The 16230-nt window shown below is 32.3% G+C and overlaps 1 protein-coding gene across 5 annotated transcripts in view; it reads left to right on the forward strand.

Annotated features, from left to right (window-relative positions):
- Efa6 (Exchange factor for Arf 6) overlaps positions 1 to 16230 on the forward strand; it is a 56096-nt gene that overhangs the window by 38614 nt on the left and 1252 nt on the right. For 2 of the 5 annotated variants that reach the window (XM_070110453.1, XM_070110455.1), the window contains exons 6-15: positions 6462 to 7642; positions 7709 to 7902; positions 8099 to 8291; positions 8357 to 8535; positions 8594 to 8691; positions 8763 to 9038; positions 9129 to 9266; positions 9344 to 9624; positions 13645 to 14073; positions 15296 to 15597. In XM_070110453.1, the coding sequence (XP_069966554.1) occupies positions 6462 to 7642; positions 7709 to 7902; positions 8099 to 8291; positions 8357 to 8535; positions 8594 to 8691; positions 8763 to 9038; positions 9129 to 9266; positions 9344 to 9624; positions 13645 to 13687 (2583 nt within the window). In that variant the 3' untranslated portion in view covers positions 13688 to 14073; positions 15296 to 15597. Of the gene's footprint in view, positions 1 to 3773; positions 4434 to 6461; positions 7643 to 7708; positions 7903 to 8098; positions 8292 to 8356; positions 8536 to 8593; positions 8692 to 8762; positions 9039 to 9128; positions 9267 to 9343; positions 9625 to 13644; positions 14074 to 15295; positions 15598 to 16230 lie in introns of all 5 variants that reach the window. The other 3 variants (XM_036377862.2, XM_070110457.1, XM_014247985.3) reach the window with 3 other exon arrangements.

A 16230-nucleotide genomic window follows, 5' to 3' on the forward strand; every position in this document is an offset into this window, starting at 1 on the left:
ATTTTCGTAATATAATATATATTATATATATATATAAATACACATATATTCATACCTATAATCGTTTTTAAACTAAATTCGATAGATAAAATATATATCTGAAATAATTATGTGGCAGTGCGCCCCAATCCCTCCTTGCCTGCGATCGTTCAACTCGCAAAAAGCAAAAAGTGTGGACAAAAGTCATTGCTTGTGCGGGGTAAGAAGAAGCAAGCATCAGCGTACGTGTACTCATGAATGTATGTGTGATTATCACATTTGTGTAAATACGCATAAATAAAGGAATATGCAATAAACCCAAACATATGAACATATTTTCCTGAAATATTTTAATTATCTCAGGAAGTTAAATATGCTATTAAAGTAATTGAATAATGATATGCTTAGATTCCAATTAATAAAATAAAAATTAGATAAAATTTCAGTTTCATGAGTTTTGGGATTCGAACGTATAGGTTCGTATTCGGATTGTGCTTAACCCCTTCCCGCTTACGACCTCAGCCACCACAAAAGTGGAAATGTGGCCGCTTAGCCACCGTTTTATTGTTATCCTTTGTTTAATAAGCAATTGCTCACATAACGCACATACATAAGTTGGAAAACTAGCTTATTAAATGTTTATTTTATTATGAATTCTGGGGTTTTTACCGGTAATACAGATTTTTAATTCAGAAGGCTTTTCATAATTATAAATTTGTCATATCATAGAAATTGAAAACATAAATCTAAATAGGTATGCGCAACGATTTTTCATATAGGAATATTCGTTGTGTCTATTTATAGCATTTCGCATATTGTGTGGTGTATTTTTCTTTTTCGAAGTTATACTTTTCGATGTTCCCTCTTGTGGAATTACAAATTAGTACTCAAAAAGTTTTCATTTAACATTTGCTCCTTCTCTACTCATCAACATTCTCTGCTTTTAGTACTACTACCAGAGAACGTAAATGAATAGAGAAGGAGCAAATGTTAAATGAAAACTTTTTGAGTACTATTTTGTAATTCCACATGAAGGAACATCGAAAAATATAACTTCGAAAAAGAAAAATACACCACACAATGTGCGAAATGCTATAAATAGACACAACGAATATTCCTATATGAAAAATCATTGCGCATACCTATTTAGATTTATGTTTTCAATTTCTATGAAATGACAAATTTATAATTATGAAAAGCCTTCTAAATTAAAAATCTGTATTACCGGTAAAAACCTCAGAATTCATAATAAAATAAACATTTAATAGGCTAGTTTTCCAACTTATGTATGTGCGTTATGTGAGCAATTGCTTATTAAACAAAGGATAACAATAAAACGGTGGCTAAGCGGCCGCGTTTCCACTTTTGTGGTGGCTGGGGTCGTAAGCGGGAAGGGGTTAAGCACAATCCGAATACGAACCTATACGTTCGAATCCTAAAACTCATGAAACTGAAATTTTATTTAATTTTTTTATTTTATTATTAATTTAATAGCATATTTTACTTCCTGAGATAATTAAAATATTTCAGGAAAATATGTTCATATGTTTGGGTTTATTGCATATTCCTTTATTTATGCGTATTTACACAAATGTGATAATCACACATACATTCATGAGTACACGTACGCTGATGCTTGCTTCTTCTTGCCCCGCACAAGCAATGACTTTTGTCCACACTTTTGGCTTTTTGCGAGTTGAACGATCGCAGGCAAGGAGGGATTGGGGCGCACTGCCACATAATTATATCAGATATATATTTTATTTATCGAATTTAGTTTAAAAACGATTATAGGTATGAATATATTATATATATATATATAATATATATTATATTACGAAAATAATTCATAAATGCATCAGTATTTTTCAATACAAATTAAGCAACATATCAATATATTATGAGCCCTCACTTGACACGCCTATGTGCATGGTGGCAAGCCAACGAAATAACGGCGAGTTCGCGCAGACATTGTGTTGTTGAAAGTAACCAAATGACGATTTTGTCGACAAACATACATATATACATATGAGCTCGCATACATATTGACGCCGAATTTTGCGCATCGTGGCGGAGTTGACAAAATTTGTTTCAATCAACAATTTTACGACAATGTCGATCGGCTATGTTGTCTCGTTTGTCCTTTTTGCAGGGCTTTGCTGTTGAAAATTGACTTATGCTCTTTTGAAATATTGCGATTACCGATTGGGCTGCATTTTCATAGCGTCGTATTTGAATAAAATGGGCTAAATCGACAAACTATGAAATAATGATAATAAGTAAACATATAAAAGTACTATAAGCAGTGTGCTTAGAATATATAGAAGTAGTTAACGATTTCATATACATGTCAATTTTATATAAATTTTATAATTTAATGCCATATATAGTACATAATATGAAAAAAATTAAAATATTATTTTAACTCGCTAATAGGTCATGTTGCCAATTCTCCTTTCTGAAGTGAACATCAGACAAATTCTTCAATTTCTGATTTTTAGCAAATGTTGTGAGGAAGCAGCTTGTGGGCAACATACAAACGCGAGGGGGATGGTAGGATTTTCAGTGATACAAATTGTAAAATTGAAATTTTGCTGATTCTTCAATTTTACTGAAGACATTCAAATTCAATTTCATTCATTTTTATTTTCGCGCATTTGCGGTAGGAATTCTATATGAAAACCAAATGTGGTTTACCAGGCGCACAGAAAAAATAGCGCGGCGCAGAGTTATGAACGAACGCACTTTGCTTTGAAGCAGCGCACGTTCCTTATGAATGAATTTGTTGTCGTTGTAATATAAAATACTTAGAAAATAAGCCGCGAGTTTGCTTGAATATTATTGGCCGATGCTGGTGCGTCTACGTTTTTTTGTCACTTGCGCGAGTGTTTGATTTTTTGCGAAAGACATATTGAGGGACATACATATGTACATATGTGTACATATATGCAAATATATTTGGACATGCGAATGAAGGAAGGCAATTTCAAGAATATTCACATATAGACATATGAACATTGAAGCAAGTAAACAACAATAGCTGTTTGAGTTCACAGATTAGACAAATATGTTCTAATATCATCTGTGGTGCTGCTTGTATAGCACACTTCCTTATTGCAATGAAATGTTTTGCCTAAGTTCAAATCCTATCATTTTTTATATATTATACTATTTTTTATTTTTATAACTCTTTTTTATTAAATGATATTTGAATTCTATTTTAGTATTATTTCCCTCATTATTTATATTTTCTTGTCGGAGGTCAATTACTTTCGTTTTTATTATTTCAATTTTTGTTTATGCGCATACCAATGAACATCTGTGCATATGTATGTATATACATTTTGCTTATAGAGTGGTGTAGTTCGTTTCGTACCCTGATAGTTGTGGTGAATTTTATTTTCCAATTTGCGCGTTTTCGATGTTCCTTCTTAGCAATTAACATTTTAGTACTGCTAACATTTGCTCCTTCTCTATTCATATACGTTCTCTGCTACTACTAATACTTCTACACTTTGTCTCTGCCACTCTCTAACATTGTTATGTCTTTTTTATTTCTTTTCCTCTTTTCCACTATCTTCTAAACATAATTTATTTTATAATAAAAAATAAAATAAAAATACATACACACATAAAATAAAACCACTTGTGTTTTACAAACTCATAACGGTTACGCATTTAATGCCTTATCCCGTCTTACCTTGTGTGTTTTATACATTAATTCATACGTTGTGGTGTCGGTATTATGTTTTATTTTGTTGTTGTTTTTCTGCGTATGTATATGTATCTTCTAGCCATCTACTACTACTACTACTACTCTAACTAAACACCAAAATAAAGCAACAATGAAAACAGCAACCAGACGTGTTTCCACATTTTCTCCACTCGCCACATCTCTGTCATCGTCATCTGGCCCTGCTTCGGTTGCTGCCTCTGCTACATCCACATCGTCATCATCGTCGTCATCGTCGTCATCGTCGACGGCATTAAAAACAGCTATACTAAATGCGGCAGCAGCAGCATCCTCATCCTCGCCAACACTCTTGCCATCCTCACCAGAGACGACGCTAATCAGTCAACGTGATATATTTAATAGGCGACGGCGTAAAGTGCGTATGACTGTGCCACGAATCGTTTTGGATGCGTCAGCAGCGGCAGCAACGCCAGCAGTGGAAGAAAGTGTCTGCAACAATAATAACAATATCAACAATACTTGTAATAATAATTGTAATAATTTCAATACTAGCACACCAACGACAAATAATATTGCCACTACTAACTCCAATACGATCAGTACTAATATGACAGCTCGTGGTGTTAATGAAGCTACAACACTAACAACTACAACTACTAATACTATAACTACAAAAACTGCATGCAATATGACAATAATAAAAACGGCAATAACAACAATAAACACAAGCAATACAACAGCTGAATATGCTAATAAAAAGGTGGAGCGTATTACATACATACATACAAAAGTAGTTTTAGTACAAAATAGTTAAAGTTGAATTAGTAACTATCAGTTTAGTAGCAGTTGCTTAAAATGTGCTTAGCAAAATCATGCCACAAGTATTCAATTATCGTTGTTCTCCTATCAAATTGCCGCATTTAATAGTTATATGTGTTGATATTTGTTCTTAAGTGCATGTATTTTATTATATTAGCGTATTTATGTGTGCATTTAGAGCGTTATATGTATAGTTATAATGTTTATATTATTGCTGAGTTAATAAAATTGTTGTTTTTAGCGAAATTTAGCGATTTTATTTTGCCATTTTTTATGTATTGCATTAATAGTAAATACATTTTTTTGTTGGTAGTAGTTTGTCATTTATGTTTGTGTTAGTATGTCGCATCAAAAAGCGTGTAAAATGGTTGTATACAATTAAAGGATAGGAATGTATTTATTTCTTTGAAGCAAAACTATTATTTAAAAATATGCAATCATATATTCAATTTAAGTATTTCGTACTCAATTAAAAAAAAAATTTAATGTTTTTTTATAGCCTTGTGCTTCGTAAAGAGTTATTTAAACTATCAGTAAAGACCAAATTTGACAATATTTATTTTTAAGCGCCTTAATTTCAGTATATTTATTTTCCGGCCTAATCAAATATAATGCAAAATATAAAAGACACCGTTACTGCAACTTAGTTGTAACATTTTTTCAAAGAACTTCATTTCTTTAGATAATGTTCAAATAGAGTCAGGCCGCCGATAGCCTTTCTTGCTCGTGCCTTTAAACTGTAATATAATTATTTATAATTATCTTCCTGTTAAATACAATAAATAAAAATTACAGTAAAAAAGTTTAAAAGACCCATTATTTCGCCTACGATTTCTCCACAAATTGTTGGGATATAAAATTATTTTAAATGAAGTTACATAGCAGAATAATTTTTTCAGCTTCTCATTTTATTTATTTATTTTTTTTAATCAAGAAATTAAGATTTTAAACAATAATTTAGTCGATAGACGGCACTGTTGTAAAAAATGTTTCTAAAATGTTGTTATCCCAGAGAGATATAATTAGAAATATCGAAACTTTGGATTTTTATAAATCAATATTGATTTTTATAAATTAATATTGTTCAAAACAGTTATCACAGTAATGCTATAAGTTAGCTCAGTAAAACATTAATTATTTCAAAATTATTTGATTTCTACTAAAAAGGATTTTTTAAAGGCATTTTACTATTAAGACCCTTATCACCCTCACAGTCGTCTGCTAATTATTAAGATTAGAAAAAATATATGAAAATTATCGATATCTGCAAAAATTCAAAAATATATGCCAAAAATATTATTTGTGAGTCGAGTTTTTACTCGAACAAGGGCTGCTAGTAACTGTCTTTGTAAAATGTAAAGAATCTATGAAAAAAATATATACATATGTATGTACAATATATACTAAGAATATACATATACATATGTATATTTATATTTTTTATTTAATTTTGCGAAGTGCTGTAGGGTTAGCATTATTTTGAAAAAATAGAAATTGCCTATATATTTTTCTACATACTTAAAAACCATATTTTTTATTTTTAGTGCATTATATTTAGCTTATTTCGCTTTCATGAAAATAATTATTTTTAATGTATAAAGTATTACAAAATATATTTTAATAATTTCGATTAATCGATAAAATTGAAACAAAGATAAGCCGAAGTAAAATGAGCATATCTCTAGGAAGGCAAATCAATCAAAATATCAGTAAAAACTTCAAATAACTACAAATTAATACAATTAATTTGTGTTTGTAAATATTGTATAAAAGAATAATCGCTAAAAAGAAAAAAAAACAGCAATTATTGTCGGCCAATTATAGTTACCAGTTTAGTTAGTGCTTAATTTAGAATAGGTAGCAGAGCCCAAGTTGGATTTAATAAAACAATGGTAAAATTATATGCTAATAAATTTCTTAAATTTTCTCTCTCTCTCTCTTTTACTTTGTCCGGCACTTCAATAAACAGGGTTCCAATCGTGATCGCATTGTTTGGACTTATAACGCACCACTGGCGCCACACCAGATACAACAGTTACAGCAGCAGCAACAACTGCAGCAACAGCAACAACAGTATTCGAGCACACACTATGGCGGCGGCGGCCACAATAATTCATCACCGAACTCGCATTCGCAGTCACATTCGCACTCCCACTCGCATTCGCACTCTCACTCGAGTTCAATAAGTTCGTCGCCACAGCATTCGGCTGGTAGTCCCGCGTCACCGACATCTGTATCCAGTTCGGTGATGTCATCGTCCGGTTCGAAGGGCGCGCTTGGCATCGGTGGTGCGTATGCGTTAAATAGCAATAACAATGGTGGTCATCAACAGCAACAGCAGCAGCAACAACAACTACAGTTGACAGCAAATGCCGGTAATGGTGGCACCAGCGGCGGCACCAGCGCAACAACAGCCACAACAGCTTTACAAACGGGTTTGTTACATTGTCCTACTGGTAGTGGTAATGGTAATGGTAGTGGTGGTGGTGACGGTAGTGGTGGTAACGGTGGTGGTGGTGGTAATAATAGTCTTACGGGTGGCGCCGGTTACGATCATAGCGTCTCCGAAGCCATTTCGAATATTTCTAGTCCCGACTATCAGGACGATGATAATTTATTGAGCTCTCGCGATCTTGCAGGCGGCATGGTACTTAGTGATCCCAGCGATTCCGATTCTACGATACTCGTATCCGACACGGCGGCAACGCGACAAAAGCAAAAGCAACAGCAACATCAACAATTGCAATTACAAGCACAAGCGCTACACCAACAACAGAAAATGATTGGTGGTGGCCAACAAGGAAACTCCGAACAGCATAAACTAGTGATACAGGTGCGTGGCATCGATAATAGTAATAGTGCCTCAGCACGTATGGCCTACTCGGAAATGAAAGACTCTGAGGATGAACTGGCCACGTTGACGGAGGAGCCATTAAATAGCGCATTGGCGGCGGCGTGCGGTGATAGCGGCGGCACAGGACGTGACTCGTCGCCACCCGTTTCGGATGATGGCAGCGATGTGGAGTCGCTACATTCCTACCATTACTCACCAAAGGCCGTGGATATGCCATCGGCAATACGGCTGGCCAAAAGACTGTACTCACTGGATGGTTTCAAGAAGAGCGACGTGTCGCGTCATCTCAGTAAAAAGTGAGTAATGGCTTAATTGTACATACATGTATGACATATAAATTGAAAATTTTATTATAATTATAGCAACGACTTCAGCCGCGCTGTTGCCGATGAATACCTAAAGTATTTTAATTTCGAAAAGAAAACGCTTGATCAATCGTTGCGTGAATTTCTGCAACAATTCTCGCTGTCGGGGGAGACGCAGGAGCGCGAACGTGTGCTGGTGCATTTTTCTAAACGCTTTTTAGACTGTAACCCAGGCACGTTCAATTCACAAGGTGGGTCTTATTTATGTTTTATTGTTGCTTTTGTTGTAGCTACTTGTTTGCATTGGTTATTTGTTAGAAGTTGCAATTAGTTGTCTGCAAAATCGGTTCAAAAGGCAGATTATTATTATTACAATTTTGTATATTATTGATGCTTAATTTAATTATTATTAATTTTACTTATTTCCGTCTTTCTATTTTTGAATAGACGCCGTACACACTTTAACTTGCGCCATTATGCTGCTAAACACCGATCTGCATGGCCAGAATATCGGACGGAAGATGACTTGCGCGGAGTTCATTGAAAATCTAGCCGAACTTAACGATGGTGAAAACTTCCCCAAAGATGTCTTGAAGTATTTATATCAGGCCATTAAATCGCAACCGCTGGAGTGGGCGCTGTAAAAACACTATAACTTATATTAATTATATATATATTAATATATTATTATCTAATTTGAATTAGGGATGACGACGCTACTGAATTGCAAAAGCAACGCGGAGACAATAATGTCGGCAATAGCACAAGCAACAGCCTTATCGGTCAAAATCCCTTTTTAGACATACCGGAATCGTCGACGGCGATTGAATACAAGAAGGGCTATGTGATGCGCAAATGCTGTTACGATGCCAACTACAAGAAAAGTGAGTTTTAAGCTTAAATAAATAAATATATATATTTAATCATTCTTATTTACATTAGCGCCATTCGGTAAACGTTCCTGGAAAATGTTTTACTGCACGCTGCGTGACCTAGTACTCTTTCTGCATAAGGACGAGCATGGCTTCCGTAAGAGTCAGGTGAGCAGTTGTTAATTTAAACATTGTACCTTTAGGCTTTTCATGAAATATCTGCCTTTTTTGTTTTGTAGATGTCCGATAATCTGCACAACGCGATACGCATCCATCATGCGCTAGCCACAAAGGCTATCGATTATACGAAAAAGCAGCATGTTTTCCGTTTGCAAACCGCCGATCAGTCAGAGTATTTATTTCAGACCAGTGATTCCAAAGAGCTACAATCGTGGGTGGAAACGATAAATTTCGTTTGTGCCGCATACTCAGCGCCACCGCTGGAGGGTGGTGTGGGCAGCCAGAAACGTTTTCAGCGTCCACTCCTGCCTAGCACGCATACAAAATATTTGATGGTATGTGAATATTTGAAAAATGCCTATATGCCTCGCCGATATATTAAATGACTAAAATGTTTTGTTTTTGTCCCCCCACATCCCTTGTAGAAAGAGCAATTGGAATCGCATGAGCAGCAATTAGCGCAATTGGAGGCAGCACTAGCTGAACATAAAAAGGGACCTGTACCGAACAAAGGACTGCCACTACAGAACTACAAAGAAAAAGAGAGTTACTTGCAATATGAGGTAAAACGAAGCGAATTGAACTTTTAATTTTGTATTCAAAACATTTTAAACATGCATAAAACTTTTTCTGCCGACAGCTACGCCGCTATCGCGCTTATGTGTCAATTTTAGCAGCTAAACTGCTTTCCGATCAACAGCAATTGGATGCTGCACAGCAACAACAATTAACGAACAACGAAGAATTAGATACATTCGCAACGAGTGGAGTTGGAGGCGTCGGAGGAGCTGTGATTGGTGCGCGGCAGCAACAGCCGCCACCAGCGTATCCGCAACAACTACAATTACAACAACCAACCGCACAGTCACCAACAGCACAACAACAACAGACACAGCCGCAACAACAGCAAACTACTAACAGGTATAATTATCAACAACAAGATATTGGCTGACGGGTAATGGGAGTTTTCTCAGCTTGTGTGGTTTAATTGTATTTTTCCTCTACCTCTATATTATGTACTAATTTTCCTAATTTTGTGTTAATTCTGTTGGGAAAATGGTATTATTTGAACTTTTTGTTTTTGGTACATTTAAGTTTTAGTTGAGTAAAATTGAGTTTTGAAATTTGCCTTTATTTTGCTATAAAGAGCAGGTATTTTTTAAGTGTTTACAATTTTTAAATTTACAAATATATATAAATATGCTTTAATATATGTACATCAAAAGTACTAGTTTTTTATGCAGCTGATATAACTAATGCGATACACATATCTATATTAAATCTAATTTGTACATAAACTTGTACTCTTATCCCTAAAATGACTGCAATGTTGTAGTGAATTTGAGACGAACTGAAGAAGTGTTTATTTATTTATTTTTTTCTATTTTATTCTTTTTTTTTTGAAACGTTGTCTGGTCTGGTCTGGCACGCCAATCCAGAAAGGTTTTTTTTTTCGTAACATCTTCTTGTTTTCCAAAAGTAATTAGTTCACGTAATTTCTAAAACTTAAACAACAATTTCGAAAAAGAGGTAACTTGTGACTGTTACAGGAAGATCAAGAAGTATATAATTTTATATACAATATCGATTCCGACTGTATCTTGTCTTGTTTTAGATTTTGGCAATCATAAAACATAACCTAGTTAGTCTAGTTAAGATTTGAAAGCGAAATCCAAATCTAATTTTTCCAAAACTTTTTATTAGATACTATTTTTTAGAACTTATTATGCAATTCTAAAAACCAAAATAGATAAAAAGTTTAAATTAAAATCAAAAACCAAAAAATCTTAAATTAAATAACACAGCCTGCAAATGTTTTGCCATTTAGTTAGCTCAGTTATATTATAAAATATTTTGTTTTGTAATATTTTATGTAGATGATCGCTTTTCTGACTTTACCTGTGCTCCTTAACGTTATTGGTTCAACCAAAGTATTCTATTGTTGTTGCTTTTGTATTATCCACTTCTACTTAATTGAAACGAAACCGTTAAATGTATTTAAAGTTTTATTTACATTTATTATTTATAAAATTTAATGCTTTTCTGCTTCAATTGCCTGCCTGTATATATTTTGTAAATAACAGTTATGTATGATGTATTGCTTAGCGCTTCTGCTAAGAAACAATCGTGGTTGATTCGCAAAGAAATTATTGGAAATATTCAGAAACGCGAAAACGTTAATGCATATAAATTATATAAAAAATAGTTATTAAGTTGAACTGTGTTGAAATTCATAAAGTCTTCATTAATTTAAATTTGATAGTCTTATGCTAAATTGTATTTATATTTATCAAAAGACTTTAATTATGCTTATATAACTTCAACTGATACATTTTCGAAAAATAAATTTGAACCACAAAAACTGTGAAAACTCGCAATTGGCGAAAAGTTTGCTGAAACTTATGAAGAAATGAGGTTAAAAATTTTGAAATGACACCAAAGTCAAAGCAAATTCTATGAAGCTAAATTTAAGTGAATTAAGCTAAAGCAAAAATTAAAAGCCACAAATAAAATTTAAAAATAACAACAAAAACTTGCAATAGTTGCAAATAGATTAGATTTAGCAAAGTTTATAAAACAAAAACGAAAAACCAATTGTTCAATTCAACACGCAGAGAGAAGCACAAGACAAGAAAAATATAATTAAATTCAAATATTTGTAGTATTTAGTGCAGTAAAAAGTAGTATATAGAATGTTTCGATTTTACTTGTTTTAGTGTTAGCAGTTCACCAATATCACAATTATACAAGCATTCATTCATGCATACATACATATTAAACAATAGAAACAAAGGTTCAACAGTAAAAAATAATATAACAAAAATTATATATCGATGAAATGAAAGATATAATAATTTATAATTCAAAAGATGTACGCACATTTAACTTAAATTAGAATGGTGTCGCCGCATAATCATGTAGAAGTAGAAAAAAATACACAGCAAAATACACAATTAATTGACGTTAAACGTCACAAATAAAGTAAAATAAATAATTCAAATTCATGCGCCTTTAGTTTGCATTGAGGGTTACTTTTTTAAAAGTAATCGTTAAAGAGCAAATGCAAAGTTCGGCGCGCAAAAAGTAATATTAAAGTGATTAGACAAAAAAGTAAATGCTTTGACAAAATTTAAATGCAACAAAGATTTACATAGAATATCTTCAAAGCATGCAATTACAGATGGCGAAACTAAAAGAAACAACATAAAAAACAAACTCAAGCAGTTTAATATAGACGAATGGACTTTCATAATTGTATTGTTCTACTTATTTATAAATATTTTAACTGTTTTATTAAATTATCTATAAATATTTGTATTTTAGCATTTTGTTGATTTAATAGTAAAAAATATGTACATATGTTTGTTATATGTATATAACTCAGAAAAATCTTGACTACCTTGTGATCAAATTTTCATTTCCTTAGTCGTTTAGAAAACAACCTCAAAATTGCAAAACTAACCCTTTATTCCATTTACAAACACATTTTCGTTGCAGTCATATATATTATTTAATTAAGTTATAAATTTGACATTAGCAGAGTAGTTTTGTAGACTGGCTAGTGATGCAAACGCGTGCCTACTTTTGGAATTTTTTTTTTTTAATTTAATAGTAAAGCTGCGTCTACTGGTTTTGATGAAAATAACGATGATATGGTACTGTCCATGGCGGCTTTATGTATGGATTATTCCAACAAATCTTAGTAGGAAAACTATTGGTGAAATTTCAAATTTAACCCTACATGAGACTATGCTGCTCCTGCTCGTTGCAAGCTTAGATTTATACTGTAGAGTATATAATCAAATCAATCAAATTTCACTCGATAAATCATGGTGTATATTATGTAGTATTGCGATATGTGAAATGAAGATGTTCAAAGTGGTTTGAAGCAAATATTTTCGAAACACGCAGGTTCATAACATCAGTAAAATCCTTCGTTATTTCATTTGTTATATGTATGCAATTATATAATAATTTGTCCTTTCGCATTTAATTTGATTGCGGCAATACTTATTAAGGGGGAAGTAGGACTAATTCGTGTAAAACATTTATGTTTTTTTTCTGATAACAGTTGAAATCTATTTTTAAAAACCAAAAGTACATTATAGTATGACATTTGAAGAATATGCTGTTAAATTTTCATGTTATTGAAACATTAAGAAATTTGAAAGAGACTCGACCTCGTAAATTATGTAAAGAAATAGTGTTAAAATTTTCAAAACGCTCGGTGCAGTAGTCTTGAAATTACGAGGGGCACCGACTTCGAAAAAGTGAATTGTGGTAAAAATACGCGTTTAAGTTTTGAAATCTGATGTAAAACGTTCATAAGATATAAAAATACAAATAACTGCGTTAATTTTTCTAGGATCGACCTGTTATTTAGACACAATATTCTCGGGATATTATGCATTAAGTTAATTATTTCGAAAACTGATTAAAAACCCCTACTACCCCCCTTAAAAGGTTTTTGTTTATTAATTTTATGTTTTTCAACGTAAACTCTGCAATAAGCTGTGCTTCAGTTGTGCTCACTTTTGTTTTATATGTTTTTACGCTATGGCTGCCTCATAACTGGCTAATGCATAAATTATATTTTTGTATTCCGTTCAAATATTTTTAATTCCGTTTTCTGAATTCGTTAACTTAAGTTCTTTGCTCCTCTTTATTCCTTACATGTTAGTTGTTGCATTTACTCAAACCATGTAAATACAAGACAACAAATGTTTCATTGTACAACATATATACAATACATGCAATGCATATGTGTGTTAATACATTCGTGTACTTTTAACATATGTACAAAATTTTGCGATAAATTAACAACAACAACATTTAATGCAATTTATGTCCAAAAAAAATTGGTTATCACCAGCGAATTGTCTTCTTTTTTTTTTTCTCTCTCTCTCTCTCTCCTTTTTCTCCCCTAACATTGAATTGCAGATGGCTATGTGGCTGCGGCTGGTGGTCGTTGCTGTTTTGCTAAAACCCAAACCAACCAATATTGAGAAGAAAGTATCCTTAATACATTTACAACAAAACATAGACTGTAATCCCCTCTCTACAAAACGCTAACACTTCCTCCACAATTACAAACTCCACGACCACCAACAATACCGGCACCAAAATCCTCCAAACCAGAATCAACACCTCAACCTAATCCTCCTGTGTCCTCAAAAAGTGTGCGCGTAAGGCAATGCGAAAATACATACATACTCCTTATTCAGTAATAATGGTCACGCATATTCGTTCTAAAAATTTTTTATTTAAAAAATACAAAAAAAAAGAGATGTTGCTTATGTTTTATTGCAAATACTATATACGCACTGCGGTGTTGAAGCGCACATTGATGAAGTAAATGCTACAGTGCAGGTAAAAAAATTTAACAAAAGTTTGAAAAAAATTGCCTTCTTGTTTCTTAATTATTTTTTATACTCGCTGTGCTACTCAACGTTGTTATGCTTTATGAATTTTTTTGATCAACATTTTTTAAGTTGCTAGACATTTAGAATTAGTTGTTCACCCTTTTACCAATACACATATAAGCCAAATTATATAAGCACAAATATATAAAATCTAAAAATTAGATATACTAATGATTAAAATTTATTATTTTAATTTTATTTTTTATATTTTCAACACCTTTGCTTTCATGTCTAGCATTTAAGTTACACGTTTCTTTGCGACAACAGTTTTTTTTTTTTATTTTTTAGAGCAGTAAAACTATTTCAATCATTATTATTTTTTTTTTGTTTTTTGGTAATATTTGAAATACTTGATATATATTTTAAGACATAAGTTTGGTTGAAGACTAACTTATAATTAATTTTAATTTTCATAACGTTTGTCATAAATTTTTACGTTTACAAAGAAACGTGCTTGGTATAAAAATATTTAACTTTCTACTTAAAACAATTAGATGTTTTTAACTCTTGTTACTCTACTCACCAGAATTTTTATTAAGCATCTAAAATATGTATTTTAAAAAAATTTCAAGTGTTGGCTGGCTCAACAACAGTCATGTCTAAAATATTTACTGATTATTTATATAGTAAACTAGGCGCCCTCCGCTGCGGTCCGGGACGCTCGCTTCGCTCGCTCGCCTACGTCCGCCCCCCGCCGAGCGCGAGCTAGCTCGCTCTTATGTTAGTTGATTCTCGACAGCAGCAGAAAACTTTTATATATAATAGAGAGATGTTTAATGAACATATTTCGAAGTTATACCAGTTTCTTGTGTTCTTTATGCAATCGAGATTATTATAATATTCAAAAAGTAAAAATAAGCTATATGAACATTAGTCAATTACAAACCATGTGACATGTGTGACGCTAAAAATGTAAAACGTAGTTCTTCAGTCTCGTTTATTCTTTACTCTTGTAGCTATTTGTCTTCTCCCGCTCCCTTTTGCTTAAAAAAAGTTAACAGTATTTTATTAGTTACAAATAGTACTTGCCTTTGGTTGTAAATCTATTTTATTGATATATTTTTTTTTAATTATATCTATTAATATTTACATATAAACATAATACATTTAATTATTATTTTTTAACAACTTTTTCCCTTGGTTTTTTTCATACATTTATACAATTACAGAAAGAAAGAGAAGAAGAAATGAAGGACATGCAAAATGTAGCAACTCGAACAAATAAAGAGTATTGTACAGGAATGAATTTACAAAATACAAACACATACAAAACACGAAGCACGACATTCAATGAGGATGAGTTAAAGAAAACCAAAACAAAAACGAAAGCAAAAAATGAGAATAATTTCTTAAAAGCTAAAACCATTATCGCATATAAAATTCAATCAAATTGAATTGCGAGTTCATTAGTATGTAAAAGATGTTGTATGGAAGAAGAATATCATTCAAGAAAAGTGTAAAAAACTAATTGGTAAGTGAAAAGTGTAGAAAAAATAACAAAAAACCTATATATGTATGTGTTTATATAAATCGCGTTTAATGCATACTTTGAGGAGCGTTAGTTAAAATGAAGTGACAAACTTCTATTTTAAAGTGGAGTAGTAGGGGGTAAGCGCACTTATATCTTTATTGCTGCTTTGTTGTTAAAAAAAAATCAAGAGCTTATAAGAACTAAATGACTTACTTTAGGAGAGCTAAAGGCGACGGAGGCTAAAATGCAGCACTAGCAGGTCGACCCTTGGTTGGCAATTACAACCTCGCCAGTATGTTTTAAACACGAAAATGCTTGTTATAAAATCACAATCGGAAATATATTGAAAACCACTTCAACTCCAATACAATCGACCTAAACTTCAAATGTTGTGTATAGCTTGTAGCCAACAGTCTTAGCATAATTTTCGTAAACTTTGTTTTTTTTTTTTTTTGGTTATAACATCATAAAATAGGTGTAGTGATAGTGAGCCTACACTATTATTTGAGTGTCTTTAGCTGCGTATGGAAAGCTACAACCTTTTTAAAACAATATCTTTTAACATTGAGTTATGCATTAAACATTGTTTCGAATTCATATTTTTATTGTATTGTTTCTAAAACCAATTTCTAA

The sequence above is a fragment of the Bactrocera oleae genome, chromosome 2 (assembly GCF_042242935.1).
Source record: "Bactrocera oleae isolate idBacOlea1 chromosome 2, idBacOlea1, whole genome shotgun sequence".
NCBI lineage: Eukaryota > Metazoa > Arthropoda > Insecta > Diptera > Tephritidae > Bactrocera > Bactrocera oleae.